The sequence below is a fragment of the Globicephala melas genome, chromosome 17, assembly GCF_963455315.2.
Source record: "Globicephala melas chromosome 17, mGloMel1.2, whole genome shotgun sequence".
Lineage (NCBI taxonomy): Eukaryota > Metazoa > Chordata > Mammalia > Artiodactyla > Delphinidae > Globicephala > Globicephala melas.
The window spans coordinates 13,803,912-13,821,960 of NC_083330.1; the positions used below are offsets into that span (position 1 = coordinate 13,803,912).

The 18,049-nt window shown below is 35.2% G+C and overlaps 1 protein-coding gene across 1 annotated transcript in view; it reads left to right on the forward strand.

The window, feature by feature from the left end:
- Window positions 1–18,049, forward strand: part of C17H8orf34 (chromosome 17 C8orf34 homolog) — a 344,966-nt gene that overhangs the window by 301,713 nt on the left and 25,204 nt on the right. The window contains 2 exon segments of the mRNA XM_060287424.2: window positions 2,693–2,740; window positions 13,592–13,685. Coding sequence (XP_060143407.1) covers window positions 2,693–2,740; window positions 13,592–13,685 — 142 coding nt within the window.

The following is an 18,049-nucleotide window of genomic DNA, read 5'->3' on the forward strand; positions in this document are numbered from 1 at the left end:
GTAATCATATCAGCCTCTTTTTCTTTCTTTCTTTCTCTGAGTTTATATTTTGTAATTCACATTCAAAACATTTTTATCTCAACTGTTGGTTATATTAAGATTCATGATAAGTGAAACCACATTTCAGGAAATTCCTTTTCTTCTTTTTTTTTTTTTTTTTAAGGCATAGTTTCCATGTATTCTGCCCTTTCCCTCCTTCACACGCCCCTGTCTGCCACCCTTCTATCCCCTTTCTTCTCTTTGTTTTTCAAGGGAAATTGCATTTGGGTATTTTTGATTCATTTCCAGATGATTAACAAAATATTATATTGTTAGAATGACTTGATATTTAAAATGCCAGTTCTTTAAAGCTAAGAGAAGGATGACTGAAGTTGATAGCTTTGTGCTTTGGAAGGGCTTTATTTCATTAGCACCACCAGTGGGGGAAGGAGGGAAAATCAGCATTTCAGCAGTGCCATGTTAGAAATGGGGAACCTGGGGCAGCCATGTTGAATCAAGCCTCTTGGCTGGGGCCATCTCTTCTGACCCCAAGGCTCAGAGATCCTGATGGCTTGTTCTTTTCTTTGTTCCCTTGGCTCTGTGCCACATTTGTAATTCTCTCTGCAAAAGGTCCATTTCCTCTGTATTTTCCTCCTGGAGTCGTTTACTTTGTGTTCCTCATTCATCAGTGCCACCCATGTCAGTGATTTATGAAAGGTGGTCACAGCCAGACTCCAAGCTGTGTGGCCTTTGAAACAAATAGCGTTGTGTAGGTTGCTCCTTTTCTATGGTGTAGATATTGAAAAGGACCTGGCACTGTGGGAAAAAGAAAGCCTGTCGAGAAGCCCTGTAGTACACACAGTGCTTTAGTTATATCTGGTCATCAAGAAAACCCTCAGTCGTCACCAGGTCTTGGCATAAGACTACAAGTATGCAGACAATTTGGGAAAACCACTGCACTCCAGAGTGAAGGAAACAGATAGGTGTCTTCAGCGAGCACCCAGGGACTAGTCTGCAGCATCTCACCATTGGCCCTCAGATGCTGGCCCTTCAGAAAGCAGATCTGTTACTCCAAGCAGCTTGCCACTCATTCTCTTGCCCCTAGCAGCCCAGGCGAAGGGGATTATTGGCACAAATGGACTAGTTCTGTCACACAGAAGAGCCAAATTGGAAGAACCCACAGCATTCTTTGTGGACCAGTTGTCCAAATGAGGGCTGATAGCGTCGTTAGTTCAACTATAAAAAGCAGTTTATTTGAAGTAAGTTTCCAGCCCTGTCTGCATGCTTTGAGTTAAATTCCTCATAGTTTGGAGGATTTATATGGATTTGATATTTTCTAATAGTTTATGTTTCAGTTTAAGTAAATATAACTATCCTATCTCTTTCACTATCTTATCCGTTGAAAAAATCCCACAAGATTGGAAGTATTTGGAAACATTTAAACTATAGCATATTAATCTTTTTGCTAGTGGAAACCATGATTTGTGAAAAAATATGACCACATCTGTGATTTCTAAGGAATCCCAGAACTTTATTCCTAGCTTAATTTTTGTTTTGAAGAAAAAGCATGCTTTTTTTTTTTTTTAACCCTCTGAAAGTGCTTTGGAGTATACATCACAATTTTTTTTAAAAAAACTAAAGTAAATTTAATTTTTTGTTTTAGAATTTTCATTGCAGCAAGGTAGAAGAGTGTCAGGGTTGAATCCAGTCCCAGCAATGCCTTTTTTGGTTCCTGGGCTTTAAGCACTTCAATCAGCAGCTCTGCCTTCAATTTCTTTATGGATCGAATTGACCTGAGGATGCCTTACCCTCAAATTGTAGTGAAAAACCAATCAAATAAGATCATGTCTATGAGAGCCTTGAGAAGTTAAAAAGGAGGGTCTTTGAAAAGTTATAGAAACAAATGTAAGCTTTATTCACACTTATTTAGTTATCTTTTAAACACATATGGTGTCCTAGAATTTACCATTTCATATCTCAGAATTTATTTCCAAACATTTCTGGCCATGAATTATAAAAATATATCTTTTTCTAACGGAATCACCTTGCTTTTATATATATATAACCTTTCCAAACTGACAAGCTGTTTGACAATTTTGACCACCAATGTTTAGATGAGTTTGCAATATCTGTTTAATTTGATGTTTTAAATTTCAGTGATTTAAAATCTCAGTGATTACTAGTGTTCAATGAAAGGCTGGTAAAAGGCACAAATAACGGAGAATTTACTAATAACACACAAGTAAGGTGAAGAAGACTGGATATAAACATTTGGAAAAGGGCAGGCTAATGAGCTGTACTCTTTTCCATTAGTACTTTTAAGTCCCTGTGCCAGGTCTTCACACAGATTTATCAAAGACGGAATTGTGACTGTTTTCTTAGTCTAGTTTTAGGTGCATATTTATAAAGTTAATAACAGAAAATCTTACACTGCACGTTTAGCATTCTGTCCACCTAGCTCCACTAGGTGGTTGTTTGTTTATGTGACCTAAAATCCGCCTAAAAGATACATTGTTGCCTTGAAACAATTATTATCTCCTCCAGAGTAAGAATTTGCCAAGCTGATAATCCCCTAAGTACGAACTGAGATGGTGGAGGACAGTAAAGGTTTGGTGTTGCTCCCACGTTTCACTGCTCTTCATGACTCATCTTCTTTCCTATTTTCTCTTTCCTTCTCTTGACTTTTTCAACCTCTCTTCCTCTTTGCCTCTAGGGAGAAGCCTCCAGTGGAGGACAGTCATTGAAAAACTACATGGAAGAAGTGAGTTTTAAGGTAGTCTTGTAACATGGTCTGAAATCAGTCTATCATATAGGGTGAGACACTCACTTGGGCTTTCTCCATCTGCCTGTAGGGGTTCCAGTCATGCCCTCAAAAACAAGACGGTAAATAATATGTTATCAAAATGGTGTTTTGTTCCTCCTTGGTTGGGAGATCCTATAAATATTAGTTTATCTTGAAAATGAAGGTAAAACTGTATAAACCTAAGGCTATCATATATTTTCACTCATAAACATTTGTTGCTATCCTAATAAATGAGAAACACATGTTTTATATTGGCCATGCACAAAAAAATAAGATATGATCATTGCTCTTAAGGAGAGAATAATCTGTACCAAATTGGGATTCATTCATGTGATAAATGCTCATCAAGGATGTTATTCATACAAGCCATTAAGCAAAGTGCTATCTTGACAATAAAAATGTCTGGCAGATTTTTGTTGCAAAACCATTTAGACTCCTGGTTTTATTTTGGAGATATCCAGGGGTGCTCTGTGTCTCAGGATGTGTCTTTGGGCTGTCTGCAAACTGCATTTGGGAACTCTCAGATAAGCCAGTGGACAGACTCCATAAAACTTGGTCTGAAGCCAAACCATAATGGTCACTGAATTAGCCATCTGAATCTGTTTCGGGTGAAGGAAACCGGAAAACAGTTTGGCGATGATATCATAGAAGTAGCAAATATTTGGTTTGACTGTTGCTTCTCAGCAAGACAGAATCTGTTTCTCTAAGTATCTTATTCTTTCATGCATGAATCCATTAAAAGACCATTTTGAGTGGCCTACTGAGTGTAGGAGGTAGTCCGTACATTTATTCAAAACAGTGTACCCATACTTAAACTCACTCTTGCTTCCAAATATCACTTGGAGAGGAAAATCAGAGTGCATAGCACCCTTTGAGCACCAGAGTCTCAAATCTCTGGTTTGCAGGCTTGTTTGGAGATGGTTGAAGTTTTACCAAAAGCACAATGGAGAAAGGGTAACAAAAGGAAAGAAAGGAAATAACTACGTAGATGGTCTCAGTTCGAGTTAGAAAATCAAAATATATGGGGCAAAAAATTGGAGGGTTGGTGCACCAATTTTAAATTTCAGTGTAATGGATTTGATGCCGAAATTGAGAAAAATACAGTCAAGAAGTTAAAGCTGCCCAAGGAGAGAAAGATACTATTTTCAATATGTACACCAATAGAACCTCCCTTTAGGATTCTGTAGTTGCCCAAGCCCTTGGCTAGCATTCCCTATTAGGGACTAGAGGTGGTAGGTCACCTCCACAAAAAGGGTACCTAATGCCTTTTGTCGTGTGTCCTGTATGGGTCTAGTACTTTGGAAGAAGAGGTGCTGGTACAGGGTATGGGCTGCATACGTGATAGAACTCTAAAAATGAGTCATTCTAATTTGGGTTCTTATCCAAGGAAAAGATCCTTATTTTCTCCATCATTATACATGTGCAATCTAAACATGCACGTTGTAAGCAATTGTAAATACTTAATGTGACAAGGTTGGGCATTTGTGCCTTTTCACTAGAAGTGCTGGCAGGGCATCTCTCCTCAATGTGGTCCTCTGACTAGGTAAGAAATGGGGGCTTGTAAGAAATGCCAAACCTCAGCATTCACACCAGATCCAAAGAATCAAAACTTGCATTTCTAACAAAATCCCTGTGTTATTCATAAACACCCTAAGGTCTGAGAAGCTCTACCCTGAAGTGTTCTTTCCAATGCTATTTCTAGAAAGTAACTGCATACTTCATGGAAAATCCCCAATTTTATAAATATAACATGGGTAAAAGGGAAATTCTTATTAATAAATTTATGAGTTTTATTTATTCATTTATTCTCAAAAATAATATTTTGGGTTGATTGGGGTATGTAATCTCTCCAGCTTCTGAGATTCATTACTGACTTTCAGTTTGAATTTATGACTATGTTTGAGCTGCCCAAGGTAAGCCTTTCCTTTCTAGGGGTTCAGTATCACATAGTATTTTTTTTCCTAATATTGATTGATATTTAGATTTTAGCTCTTTTTAAAAGCAGTAAACAATTATCCTTTACAGAAAAACTAAGCATGATCTTAATTAATGAACTATTAATTTATCAATAGTTGGTTTCTTTTTGCAGACATTAATACATTTGGTCTTTAGGAAATATGTGTTCTAACTCTTTCCACTGGCAGTCCAAATATGTTAAGAATGTGAGCCATAAAAGGATAGTTTTATTTTTTCTCATTTATACTCTTATTTCACTTTTGCCTTCCTTCTTCTTGTTAATAGAATCAGCAAACAATGGGGAACAGTATTTATAAATGTTAGAAGCATTGAAGTTAGAAGTTAAAAGTGAACTAGCAAACATTTGCTTTTATTTAGTACACACTAAAACTCACATAAACCATAGAGTTTACATTTTTATTATATTTAACATTTCTTGCTAAAGTTTGAACAGTTCTTTGCACATCAAAGTCCCTGTTTTTTTTTTTTAAATTTAGTCTTATAATTAGACAGAATCATAACCACATGATGTTAGGCAATTCTGTTTAGACCTAAGTCAAAACTAAGGAGATGATATGGTCTCCTCAAAAAGTAAAGCTAAAATGAAATTTCTATTTATATTTTCTATATATTTAATGTATTATTTTTTTCAGATAGGATTTGTATTTTTGACCAAATAAAAATGAGATATTTTATAATAGTTTATTTCGGTTAATCCTCAAAATGGTTCTAACAATTTTTTTTTAAATTATGTGTTCTTTACATGTAAGGCACTTGCTAACTCAAGGTAGGAATAAAAACTTCACATCGCAAAAATTTTAGCTGTTAGAATTATAATATTAATATTCACTCAAAAATATATATATAATTAAAAACAACTTATCAAAATCAAGTACTTACAAAGCTTACTATACATTTTATAGAGAAGCTAATCCATTTAAACTATCACATTTCCCAAAGGAATAACTGGAGAAATAGCATAGTACACTGGTTAAAAATCCAGTAATTAATAGAGAAATGTATTAATTTGCATATGTATTCAACAAGTAAGTATTGTCAGTTTAAATGATTGAGGAACTATAAAGAGCTAAAGACTGAAGTTAATGAGTTTTAAAACTTTTTCAAGAGCAGTTTAGAGCCATTCCTCACAACTTCAGGAAGTTAGCTGAAGGCCAAGGCAACACAGAGAGGAGTGTGAACTAACTCAAGGTGTCAAGCGGCAGCTTCACAATCTCTGAGGGTGTCAGACAGGAAAAGAAGCACATTGAGCAGGCAGGCCTTTCCAAATCTGTTGAGGCTGATTTTGCCAGCTGTACCATCTGAACTGGAAAGGGGATCAATTCTATGTAACAAAATATCTTAGAATCGTTCTTCACGCCAGTTTTGGCCTGTCTTTTCCTCCTGTGGTATATTTTGTGATTGTTAGTGTGATGAAGTTCCAACTATACTTTTGAAAGAGAGTGCATGACATTATTCTCCTATAAAAATAAGAGATAATTTGCTTTTTATCATGCACAGGGATTTACTTGTTAAAAGTGGAAATAACTATTATTCAGCATTATAGTTTTATTCCACTTAGGAAACTAGAAAACAAGAGTTTTTGCAGGGAAACCCCATTTGGTCACCGATATTCATTAAGAATTCATACATGTTGTTAAAGGATAGCAATTTTTAAAAAACTTATCATGATGGCTTTCAGACAGATGTAAAATGAACACATGTCAAGGTTTGTTTAAGTCATTAATGAATGAGGAAACCAGTAAGATGTTATAGCCAGTTCAAAGGAGAATTCTAACCCTCACGTGTAGTCAAATAAAGAATGCTGAAATGAAGTTATAAACAGATGTAAAAAATGGCCAAACTGATCAACATCCATAAGCTAATAACCAATTACATTAAAATAGATGCAATTTGCATTTATATGGACAAGAATTATTTGCACTACTATACATTTCTATAAGTTACAAAGTTGTAAAATAGCTCAAAGTCAGTGAAAGACTCGGAGCCTTTATAAAATCAGATAAACAGGGCTTCCCTGGTGGCGCAGTGGTTGAGAGTCCGCCTGCCGATTCAGGGGACACGGGTTCGTGCCCCGGTCCGGGAGTATCCCACGTGCCGTGGAGCGGCTGGGCCCGTGAACCATGGCCCGTGAGCCATGGCTGTTGAGCCTGCACGTCCAGAGCCTGTGCTCCGCAACGGGAAAGGCCACAACAGTGAGAGGCCCGTGTACCACAAAAAAAAAAAAAAAAAAAAAAAAAAATCAGATAAACAAAAGGGCTTGCTAGAAAAATGACTTATTTTTCATTGACTACACCCAATAATCTTTTGCTAGTTTCAAAGTCTTTTACAACTTCATCCTACAATTTCCTTGTATAGAAAAACCACAAAATAGAATGAATTAAGAAAGAAGATGAAAAAAATTTTTTTAAAATTTAAAAAAATAAAAAGAAAGAAGATGAAGGTGTCATGAAAATAATCAATAAACAATCAATAAGAAAGACTAGAAAAGAGTTTTCTTTGAGCCAAACTGAGGACTAGCCCAGAAGACTCTGCTTGTGGGGAGCAGAGTTTTCAGCACAGTTTTATATCTTGTCAGAACAAAGAACCTTAAACAAGTCAGGGTTATATTCTTCAAGGTTTCAAACAAAAGAACAGTCCAGCAAGTACACAGCAAGTCAGCTTGGCCTTGACACCTGGGCGGGGAGTCTTATTATCAAAGGAGGACCAGCATTGGCGTCCCAAGAAGAGACGCATTTAATCTTTATTTTTAACATGGACATTCTTTGCTTTTGGTCAATGCATCCTTTTCTCTAAGAATTAAAGCAGATGTACAACGTATGTATAATAGCGAACAGGCTATTTTAGTTAGCATAAAATTCAAGTTAACTCATGTATAAGCCAGAATGACTTTCCTATATCTCAATATGTGAAAACTTCTTTTACCAGAGGGCAATCCCAATGTGTAAAGTAGTTGTAGTGTAGTGTAGCAAATATGTCAGGTAAAATTTTTTAGCAACTTGTGTTTATTTTGTAATATTTTCCACAATCTACCATATTTTTGTACTGATAACTTGGTTATTGCTCCCTTTCTTTTCCCAGATCCTATTCGTTCCAACTTATATTTTCTCAAATGTATTACTTCCCTGTTCTTATGTTTTAATTGCCCTTTGATGTTATGCAAAAGAAATAAACTATAGAAGTATAATTCACTAAAAAGTTACAGAGTTCAGCCTGATAATACTAGCCATTTCATTAACAAAGTTATTTCCAAACTTTATTAATTTAAGAATGTAAATTATATATGGAGAACTTTATTTTAACAGAAGTATAGGCTTAATTCTTTGTCGGTATTGCAGTCTATTAAATGTATGTAAAGTGGGGTGTAATTTTATTTTGCTTTATTTGCAACATGCTTCAGGGATACTTACTGTATATAGATCTCATGGTTATAGAAGGGAAATGAAAATGATGAATATTTTTTGAAAGATGGAAACTGATGTTTGGTGTGTTATTTTCATTCTTAACCAAAGGGAAAGAAATATTTAGTTGCCTCAGAGTTAAATTATCCAATGGTGAAAGTCTGAGCAAAGGAGCATTTTTTTTTCTCTAAATAACCTGAATAACCTATGGCCACACATGACATAAATCACTGATTGATTGCATTTAGAGAATCCAAAAATAACCTACCCTCGTGGAATAACAATACCGCTAAAGTTTATAAAGCACTTACTCTGTTAGCAGATAAAATGATATGTTGATACAGGGCGAGAGACTGTTTTCCATATGATACATGTCACTATTTCCCACCACTCCTGGTCCCTGGACATTTACATACTTATGGGGAAAGTGTTTTAGAAAAAGGATGAATGTCATTTCTTCTGAAAGCAATCCAAAGAACTTGCTCTTGGGAATATGAAACAGTTTGCACTGTGCTCGTACAGAGTTTAATATTCCTGTAGAAAATTTTTTGAATAAGTTGGCAAAGAGGAACATGTCAACTCTTGTTTTTAAAAATGTTCACGATTTTAGCTCCTTGACCCCATCAAAAATAATTATAAGAAGTCTGATGGGCTGAACTTTGGACATACATAGTACTGCCTGCTGGTATTGATGAAGCAAACAGGTGCATTATATTACTAACTGTATTCAAGGGAAAACCAAAGTAAAACATTCAAATGATCTATTAATAGCAATATTTGTACTGTCTCTATGATTCTGATTCCAACATCTCAACATTTTGAAGTTTTTCCCAAACTAGATATTTTGCTGAGCTCATGTTTCATTTGTATTTTATATGATTTGCATTAAACAAAGAATGGTTGCAATAAACAAAGAATAACTTGCCTGTTCAGTAGTAAAGCCATTAAGACCAGAAACCAATCAGTAGTATTACTTAATATTCTGAACTATTATGGGAAAAAGTAACACCATTGACTTCTTAGTCATATCTTTTCTTACGAAAACAGATTTTAGGATTTGGGCCAAAAAGCTAAATAATCAAAATACTTTTTCAATTAAAAACATTTTTTCGTGATCACTTTAAACTTTTTTCTGTTTTAAACAAAGAATTTTTGCCATTCGATTTTACCTTATAAAACCAAAAAGATCATTTTTCATATTTCCTCTTTAAACACCAGAGACTCCATGTTCTATTTTTGAAAAACTGCAGGAATGTGATTATCCCTCTCTGTTACATGAAAATTTTTTTAATTTTACTTCTGCTGTTCTTTATACTGTTATGGAATTTTAAAGCTAAGATTTTTCACGTTTCTGCTGCTTCTGTAGTATAGCCCTATAAGACCAAATCCAATACTTGATAAATTTTAAAAAAAAAAGTTAAATCCTAAAAATAAACACTGATTTATACCTAAATTGAAAGATGGAATATCTTTAACGTTTGCTGACTTTTCCTACAATAGTTCATTTAGTTCCTCTCACATTCTACTGAGAGTCTAAAGGAATCTAGGTATAGAAATTTACTAATTGTAAAGTCCTAGAGATGATCTAACCCAGCACCTTCACACGCTTCATTCTATCCCAAGAGGGGAACTGACATGCCCTAGATTAACCGGGATAAAAAGCTGTGATTCCTGACCCCTGGGGCAAGGACTTTTCATTGCAAAGACCATCTGTCATTTGGTAGGAATTTAAATTTTAATTCGATTAACAGACTATTTTCAAGAGCTGCTGATGCTAAAAGAGTTTTTAATGAATCTCATTAAATTTTTTTTTATTATTTCAATTTTTTAAATAAACTTTTTTATGTTAGAACAGTTTTAGATTTACAGAATTATTGTGAAGGTAATACAGAGCGTTCCTATATACCTCCCCTGCAGTTTCAACTATTATTATTGCTTTACATTAGTATGGTACATTTGTCACAATTAATGAATATTAATACATTATTAGTTACTAAATCCATGCTTCATTCGAGTTTGTTGTCCCAAGATGCCACCTAAAATGTCACATTACATTTCTTTTTTTAAAATTAATTTTTTATTGAAGTTTAGTTGCTTTACAATGTCACATTTCGTCTCATACTTACATCTCCTTAGGCCATTCTGGGTTGTGACCATTCCTCGGACTTTCCGTGTGTTTGATGACTATATGTATTTCCTTGTGTTTGAAGAGTACTGGTCACATATTTTGTTGATTGTCCCTCAATTGAGGTTTGTATGATATTTTTCTCATGGTTGGACTTGAATAATGTGTTTTGAGGAGGAATACCATAGAGATAAAATTCCATTTTTATCCCATCCTATCAAGGCTACATACTATCAATAGGAATTATTGCTGTTGATGTTAACCTTAATCACCTGGTTTCAGGTAGTATTTGTCAGTTTTCCCCACTGTAAATTTACTCTTTTTGCTTTCTCTTTCCATATTGTACTCTTTGGAAGAAAGTCGCTCTACACAGCCCACCCTAAAGATGTGGGAAGTTATTTTCTGCTTCCTTCCTTAAGTATTTACATAAATTATTTGAAATCCTTCTGCATGGCATATTTGTCTATTCTCACCCACTTGTTGATTTAGTCAGTCATTTGTTTTCATCAGAATGGATTGATAGACATTTGTTTTGTATGTTGGGTAGTAACCCAATGCTACTTTATTTCGTTGCTTAAATTGTTCTAGCTTTGGCCACAGAGAGACTTTTCAGTTGGCTCCTTTAGCCCTTTGATATACCCCGGCATTTTGTGTGTGTGTGTGTGTGTGTATGTATGTGTATGTGTGTTAGCACTTTTTTTACTTTCTGGCACAAGATGCTCCACGCTTATCTTGTATCTTGTATATTTCTTGCCTTGGTCTAAGAGTCAGTCCTTTGTCCAAGAGTCTTGATTCTTTCATTGAAAAGGGTATTAGAGGGCATCCCTGGTGGCGCAGTGGTTGAGAGTCCACCTGCCGGTGCAGGGGACGTGGAGCGGGTGGTTGTTGTTTTCATTGCTATTGGGGTGTCATTGGGTCTAAATCCTCTAAGCTGCCATAGCAGCAAGATATATGTATGATTAGTAACCATTTATATATATATATATATATATATATATATACACACACACACATATTTATATGTATAGCCATCTGTATGTATAGTAAGCTAAACATGAGTTCACACTGATGTCTCCAACTCTAATATCAATACATTATACATGGAACATTCTATCCTTGCTTATCTGTAAACTCCTCTCCAAGAGTGAAAAACTTGGCTTCCAACATCTGCCATCCATTTACTTTGTTCAATTCCAGAATATATATACACACACACACACACACACACACACACACACATATTCAGAATTTTTAACCTATAAGCCCGTAACTTTATCCACTATAATGCAGTGCTTATGTACATTTGCTTTTGCTTCTGATCTTACAGGCTCCATGCATTTTCAGAGTTACTTAGGTCAGCACCTTATTCCCCAACCCACTTCAGTGAGGTTCTTTTACATTTGTAATTCATTTAGATTATTTTTTTTAGTATCTTGCCTTCCATCCTGGGACATCCCACCTTCCTAATTGATTTTTTCATTTGCATACATTAAGGTTTACTCTGTGGCCTGAAGTTCTACAGGTTTTGACAAGTGCTTAATGTCTTGTATTTACCATTAGTACATCACACAGAATAGATCACTTCCCTAAAAGATCCCCTGTGCTTCACCTATTCAACTCCTTAATCCCCTTTGTAACTCCTGGAAAACTGTACTTTTTTGAAACTCTAGATTGGGACTAAACATATCCAGAGGTAATCATCACAGTCAAGGGATAGCTGATATGTTGTTTCTCTTATACAGCACTTATTTTAAACAAAGTGGACATTTAATGTTTGGTGTATCATGTTTCTTAGAGATCGGGGTCGTGAGCCTTTATTTTTATCTTGTTAGTATTTTTCTGAACAAAATAAAGCAAAATATCTCAAGTTGGAGGAAAAGATCTTTCTTTCAAAGAGGGGGAAGATGATGAATGAATTGAGAGGTCAAAAGAGTAAATGGACAGGTAATATTGATTTTATGTTTTTAATTTTCAAAGTTATGTTTGAAAAGATTTTATTGAATGATGACTCAATAAATTTAAAATTGTTATTTATATTTTATTGTCAAAGGGACCCATCCTTCCTTCCTCCTTCCTTTCTACCCTTCATCCTCTCCTGTTTTTCTCTTTCCTACTTCCTCATACACAAATGTTTACTGTGTACCTGTTAGTGAGTACCTGTTTTTCCCCAGACATTATAATGGATACTGGAAATTAATAGGTAAAAAAAGTTATCCATGGCATAAAGGACTTTCCACATTATTTTTGAGGCCAGAAGATATGAAAGGACAAATACTATATAGTATTTGTTATGTTGATACAATAGGCACACAAAGGAGTAAATCTGTCTTGGAGCGTCAGGGAAGGCAACAGAGATGATACCTGAGCCTTGGGAAGAGTGTTAATGTCTGAGACAGATAAATATACTGCATTCTAGGCAGGAAGTATAACATATGAAAACATCTAGGTAGATTAGAGAGAGTGACAAAATTAAGGTGCTACCAGTTAATTAAGCTGGAGTGGAAGTGTCAGTCGAGGTGGGATGGAGATGGAAGTGGTGGTAGAACAGAGGCTAGACAAGTATAGCTCATGGAGGGCCTTGAGTTGAGATTTTATGCTGGAAATTATGAGAAGACTACTCAAGGGTTTATGAACAAGGTAATGAATACATCATGTGACATTTTAAAAAGCTCTACTTGGCAAGGAACTGGTGGAGAGAATTAGGAAGGGTATGAATCTTAATCCTAGAAAACTTTGTAGATGATTATAACTACAGTCAGGATCGGAGATGATGAGAGTCTGCTTTAGGGCAATGACAGAGGCATGGAACAACAAGGAAGTATTTGAGAAATATATTAATAAAAATAGGAAGTAATATGAGGAAGGAGGCAATGAAGTAATACTGAAGGGTAAAGTTGAGAATGTTCTCTAAATCCTACTAATCTTTAATCTCATTTAAGGGAATTGGAACCTTGATGGCAAACAGGCACATTTTGTGCAATTTTATATTGAATATTTCATTATTATATTTCCAAGAATGGGTGCTAAGAATTCCATAAAAATATTAATTCAGGAAGGAACATAGTCTAGATATTTCTTCTTATTAAGACATTAAATCTTATTTAAAGGAGAATGTAAAAAAAATGAGTTCAGAGTTTGTGACATGTCCATGAAATGAAAATGAATTTAAGCTTAAAATTCTTCTCTGTTGTGAGGAAATTCTTGTTATGGTTTTTTGACATGTAATTCATAGAAACTGAAGTGTTCACCCATATTGGTATTCACAGTATCATTCTAGAGGTTAATCCAAATAAACTTTTTCTTTGGCAGGATGACTCTTTAAAGCAATTGCAGGTGGTTCATCAACCGTGGATCCTGCCAAGTGACACAGAAAGTGAAGGAGTGGAAGCAGAACAAGAGAAACGTGAGTAGACACTGCTGTTTATTGACAAATTGCTTTTAACCAAAGGACATCCATGATGATGGTATATGCCTTTCCCAGTATCAAACGATGTCTGCAAAAAATTCAGACTTATTTAGGGAGAACATGTAAAGATAAGCTATGCTTTTGGTCTAAAAATCTTGATTCACTGATCTCTTAATTGTGGTGCAGAGGCCCATAGACTTAACTTTCTGAAAAGCAGTGTAGTACGTTAAAAGAAGGAATTATTATTTCTGAAGACCAACATAAAATATCCATTTGGAATGTGAATCGTCTACTAATGCTGTAGATTTATATCATATAAATCTATATTTATATCATATATCATATCATATATACAGTGATAACTTGTGATTATTAAAAAGTTTCAAAGTTATGTTAGGATTGGCTTGTTATTATTTTTGAAAGTATCATTATTGGTTATATGGATACATTTATGTATGTAGAACTGTTCTAAATTCACAAAACAGATTAATTTTATAATAGTAGCTAAGACAAAGAGAATATACAGCTCCTGATTTAAGTCACTGGATTATAATCATAACAAGAATGAATTACTGTAATTTGGCATGACTCAGTTCATGCTCTCCAGGGGTTACTGACATTGTCAGACAGATGGGTTCAGCATGAAGGTGAGAAGTTAGTATCTGGATCATAGAGGAAAAACATCAATTTTTAAAATAATAAGATATCAGAATCTTACTTTTTTTTCTTTACCGGTGGTAGCCTGCAGAGACAAATAAAAATTGTAAGTAGTGATGTAGCACTCATGATAATTGGAGTGAAGCAATTAATTAACTATTCCCCTGAGCTGTAGTCATCAGAGACACCTGATATATTACACAGGTAGCATCATGACTCTGTACCCAGGGAGATCCAGGAAATTACTTTTCCAGGTTAAAAGGCATTTATAAAGATCCTTATCCCACTTCCATAACTGCAGGCTTATGTGGCCAGAGGGAGCACAGCCAGGAGAGGGACCTAAGAGGCAGGTGCTCTGGTGAGAGGAGGAGACAGCCCCAGTGTCACTCAGCTGACACATTCGAAATGCAGTGAATAAATTAGTGACATTGTACAGATTCCAATGGAGGGAAACACCTTCTATAGAAAACAACTGATGAAGACTCAGAAAGTAGACTGTACTTCAAGCATGTATTATAGAGTAGTTTGGAAGATCTTTAATGCAAGTGGTCCTAAGTAAAATAGTCTAGGAAAGGAGCAGCATAGGGTACAAAGAAGAGCATCCCCTAAATCTGAAAGAATTACGAGTGGCCCGGAACTTTTATGAAAACAAACGCAAGCACATTTATACCTCCTACTCCCCACACAATTAAACATACATAAGCTCTCATTCTAGAGTTTGGATTTAATAATTTTCATCAAATTCTTTTGAGGTCTTCATAAATTTTGCATTAAATAAATCCTTCAAGCGAATGTGTGTGTATATGTGTGTGCGTGTGTGCACGCATGTGTGTATTGTATAAAGACAATATATATAATTGGGCTAGCTGTACTCTCTCAGATTCAACATCCAGGATGCACAGTGTATTAATTCTATGAACGTGCTATAACTTTTAATGAACTAAAAACTAAAATCAAGAAAATAATCAATCAGAAGTATATTTAATCCAAGTCCAAATTCAGACTTACTTACTTTCCCTGAAATCCATATGTCTCCATCAGTATTAAGTCTGGAAAACAGCTTACTAATTTAAAGGAGATTGAAAACCCCCAGAACTTTCTTCAACCCTTGTCCTGTAATCATATTGCCTTTCTGCCATATACTTTCACAAGATTTTGTTGATAAGTTGTAATCATCTTCTCTTCTATTAGGGTGCAAATTCTTTGAGGGAAGGAATCTGTTTTCTTCATCTTATTTAGCTACATAATAAGACCTCAATAAATATCTGAAAATTTAACAGATGAATGAATGTATAGGTTTCTTGGGTACTTTCTAACTTGTTTATCAGGACAGTTATAAATATGAAACAGATAAAATGAGTAATAATTGTGACTGAATAATTGTCCTGAAAATTATAGTTTTATTAAAATTTTAATATTGGATTTATAGTTTAGCCATAGATTTTGCCATATGGTCTATCAGTCACTCTGAAGAAGGTCATTCTTCAACTCTCCTAACCATAGACCTAGAACCAAAAATATTTGATTTCAGTAATGTCATACTTGGAGGTGACCCTTGACAATGGTAAACTGTTTGAAATAAAATCAGGGTTTAAAAATAATTAGGTGGTAATAGGAGCCATCAGGAAATGGAATGCTGGCTGGCAGTGCAGCCAGACTCATAGTACAGAGATGCAAATACTCTTCAAGAGCGGCATCTAACATTCAAGTACTAGAACAAGTGTAAGATGGAGCCACTGAGGTTCCGATACTTGTATTCAATGTATGAGTTTTGTGGAACAGCTGGCAAGATATGTATAGATCATCTACCTCTTTATTTTCTCAGTGAAAGAAAATAAATGACATAAGTCTATGTGAACCCAGCATCTGATTTATAGTGTAGAGGCTCATATATTAGAAATTTATGAGTGAGGAAAAGGACAAGATTCATCATTCCAATGGTAACACCTGTTTGTTGACTCAGCTTTCTATAAATTATATGTAGGTAATTTTATGGAATTTTCAGATTTCTCCTGAGACAAAATTATCATGGTGGAAAGTTTCCAGATAATGTTAGGATCTTTGTAGTTATGCATATTTCTTATTGTTTCATTTTAAAATAAAACTTAGTACAAGTAAGTTTTATAAAAGCACCATTTAGGAAAAGACGTCTTGAATAATTCAATGGGAAGCTTTAAACAGTTTTATTATAAACAAACTGTTTAAGATAAACTGTTTAAGATAAACTGTTTAAGATAAACAGAACCCTTAAATAGACTTTTTGTCTACTCTGATTTTAGTATAAAAGTCTACATCACAAATTTTAAAAACTCACGTCAGGAGTGTGGTTTTTTTTTTTGTTTTTGTTTTTTTAACATCTTTATTGGAGTATTAATTGCTTTACAATGGTGCGTTAGTTTCTGCTTTATAACAAAGTGAATCAGTTATACATGTACATATGTTCCCATATCTCTTCCCTCTTGCGTCTCCCTCCCTCCCATCCTCCCTGTCCCACCCCTCCAGGCGGTCACAAAGCACCGAGCTGATCTCCCTGTGCTATGCGGCTGCTTCCCACTAGCTATCTACCTTACGTTTGTTAGTGTGTATATGTCCATGACTCTCTCTCGCTTTGTCACAGCTCACCCTTCCCCCTCCCCATATCCTCAAGTCCGTTCTCTAGTAGGTCTGTGTCTTTATTCCTGTCTTACCCCTAGGTTCTTCATGACATTTTTTTTTCTTAAATTCCATATATATGTGTTAGCATACGGTATTTGTCTTTCTCTTTCTGACTTACTTCACTCTGTATGACAGACTCTAGGTCTATCCACCTCATTACAAATAGCTCAATTTCGTTTCTTTTTATGGCTGAGTAATATTCAGTAACATTGTATTTGGTATGCTTGCTGGTGTCCCACAGGGCCTCTGAGGAACTGTTCATTTTTCTTTTCTGTCTCTGTGTGTGTTGTGTGTGTGTGTGTGTGTGTGTTCCTCAGGCTGGATTTGGATTGACCTATCTTAATCTCTTTGACTTTTTCTTATGCCAGCTCAAATCTGTTGATGAGCCCCTCTAGGGAATTTTTCATTTTAATTCCAGAATTTCTATTTTTTTTCCTTTTATAATTTGTATCTCTTTGTTGTAGTCTTCATTTGGTGAGAGCTTATTCCTATACTTTAATCTATTTTACATGATTTCCTTTAGTTCTTTGACTATATTTCTAGTAGTTGATTAAAAGTCTTTGTCTAGAGATTCCATCGTCTGGGCTTCCTCAGGGAGAATTTCTTTTGACTGCCTTTTCCCCCCCATTTATGGGCCATACTTTCACGTTTATTGTGATATCATGATTTATACATCATGTCATTTTGTTGTTGTTGTTGAAAACTGTACATTGAATATAATATAATGTGGCCACTCTGGAGATTGGCCCATCCCCACCCTCCAGGGTTTGTTGTTGCTGCTGTTTTTTCTTATTGTTATTGCTACTTTTTGTTTACTAACTTTCCTAAACTAATTCTGTAAAGTCTATATAATTTGTTGTACACAGATACTGAAGTCTTTGCTCAGTAGCTTAGTTGTTAGCTAATGGCTGGACAAAGTATTGAGGCATGCCATGAGCACTCCAGAAGTTTACAACTCTGCTTAAACAGACCTTCTAAGTCAATCAGAGGTGAGAGGTAGATCCGTATCGGGTCTTTCCTGAGCAGGTGCAAAGCACTGCACGTCTGTA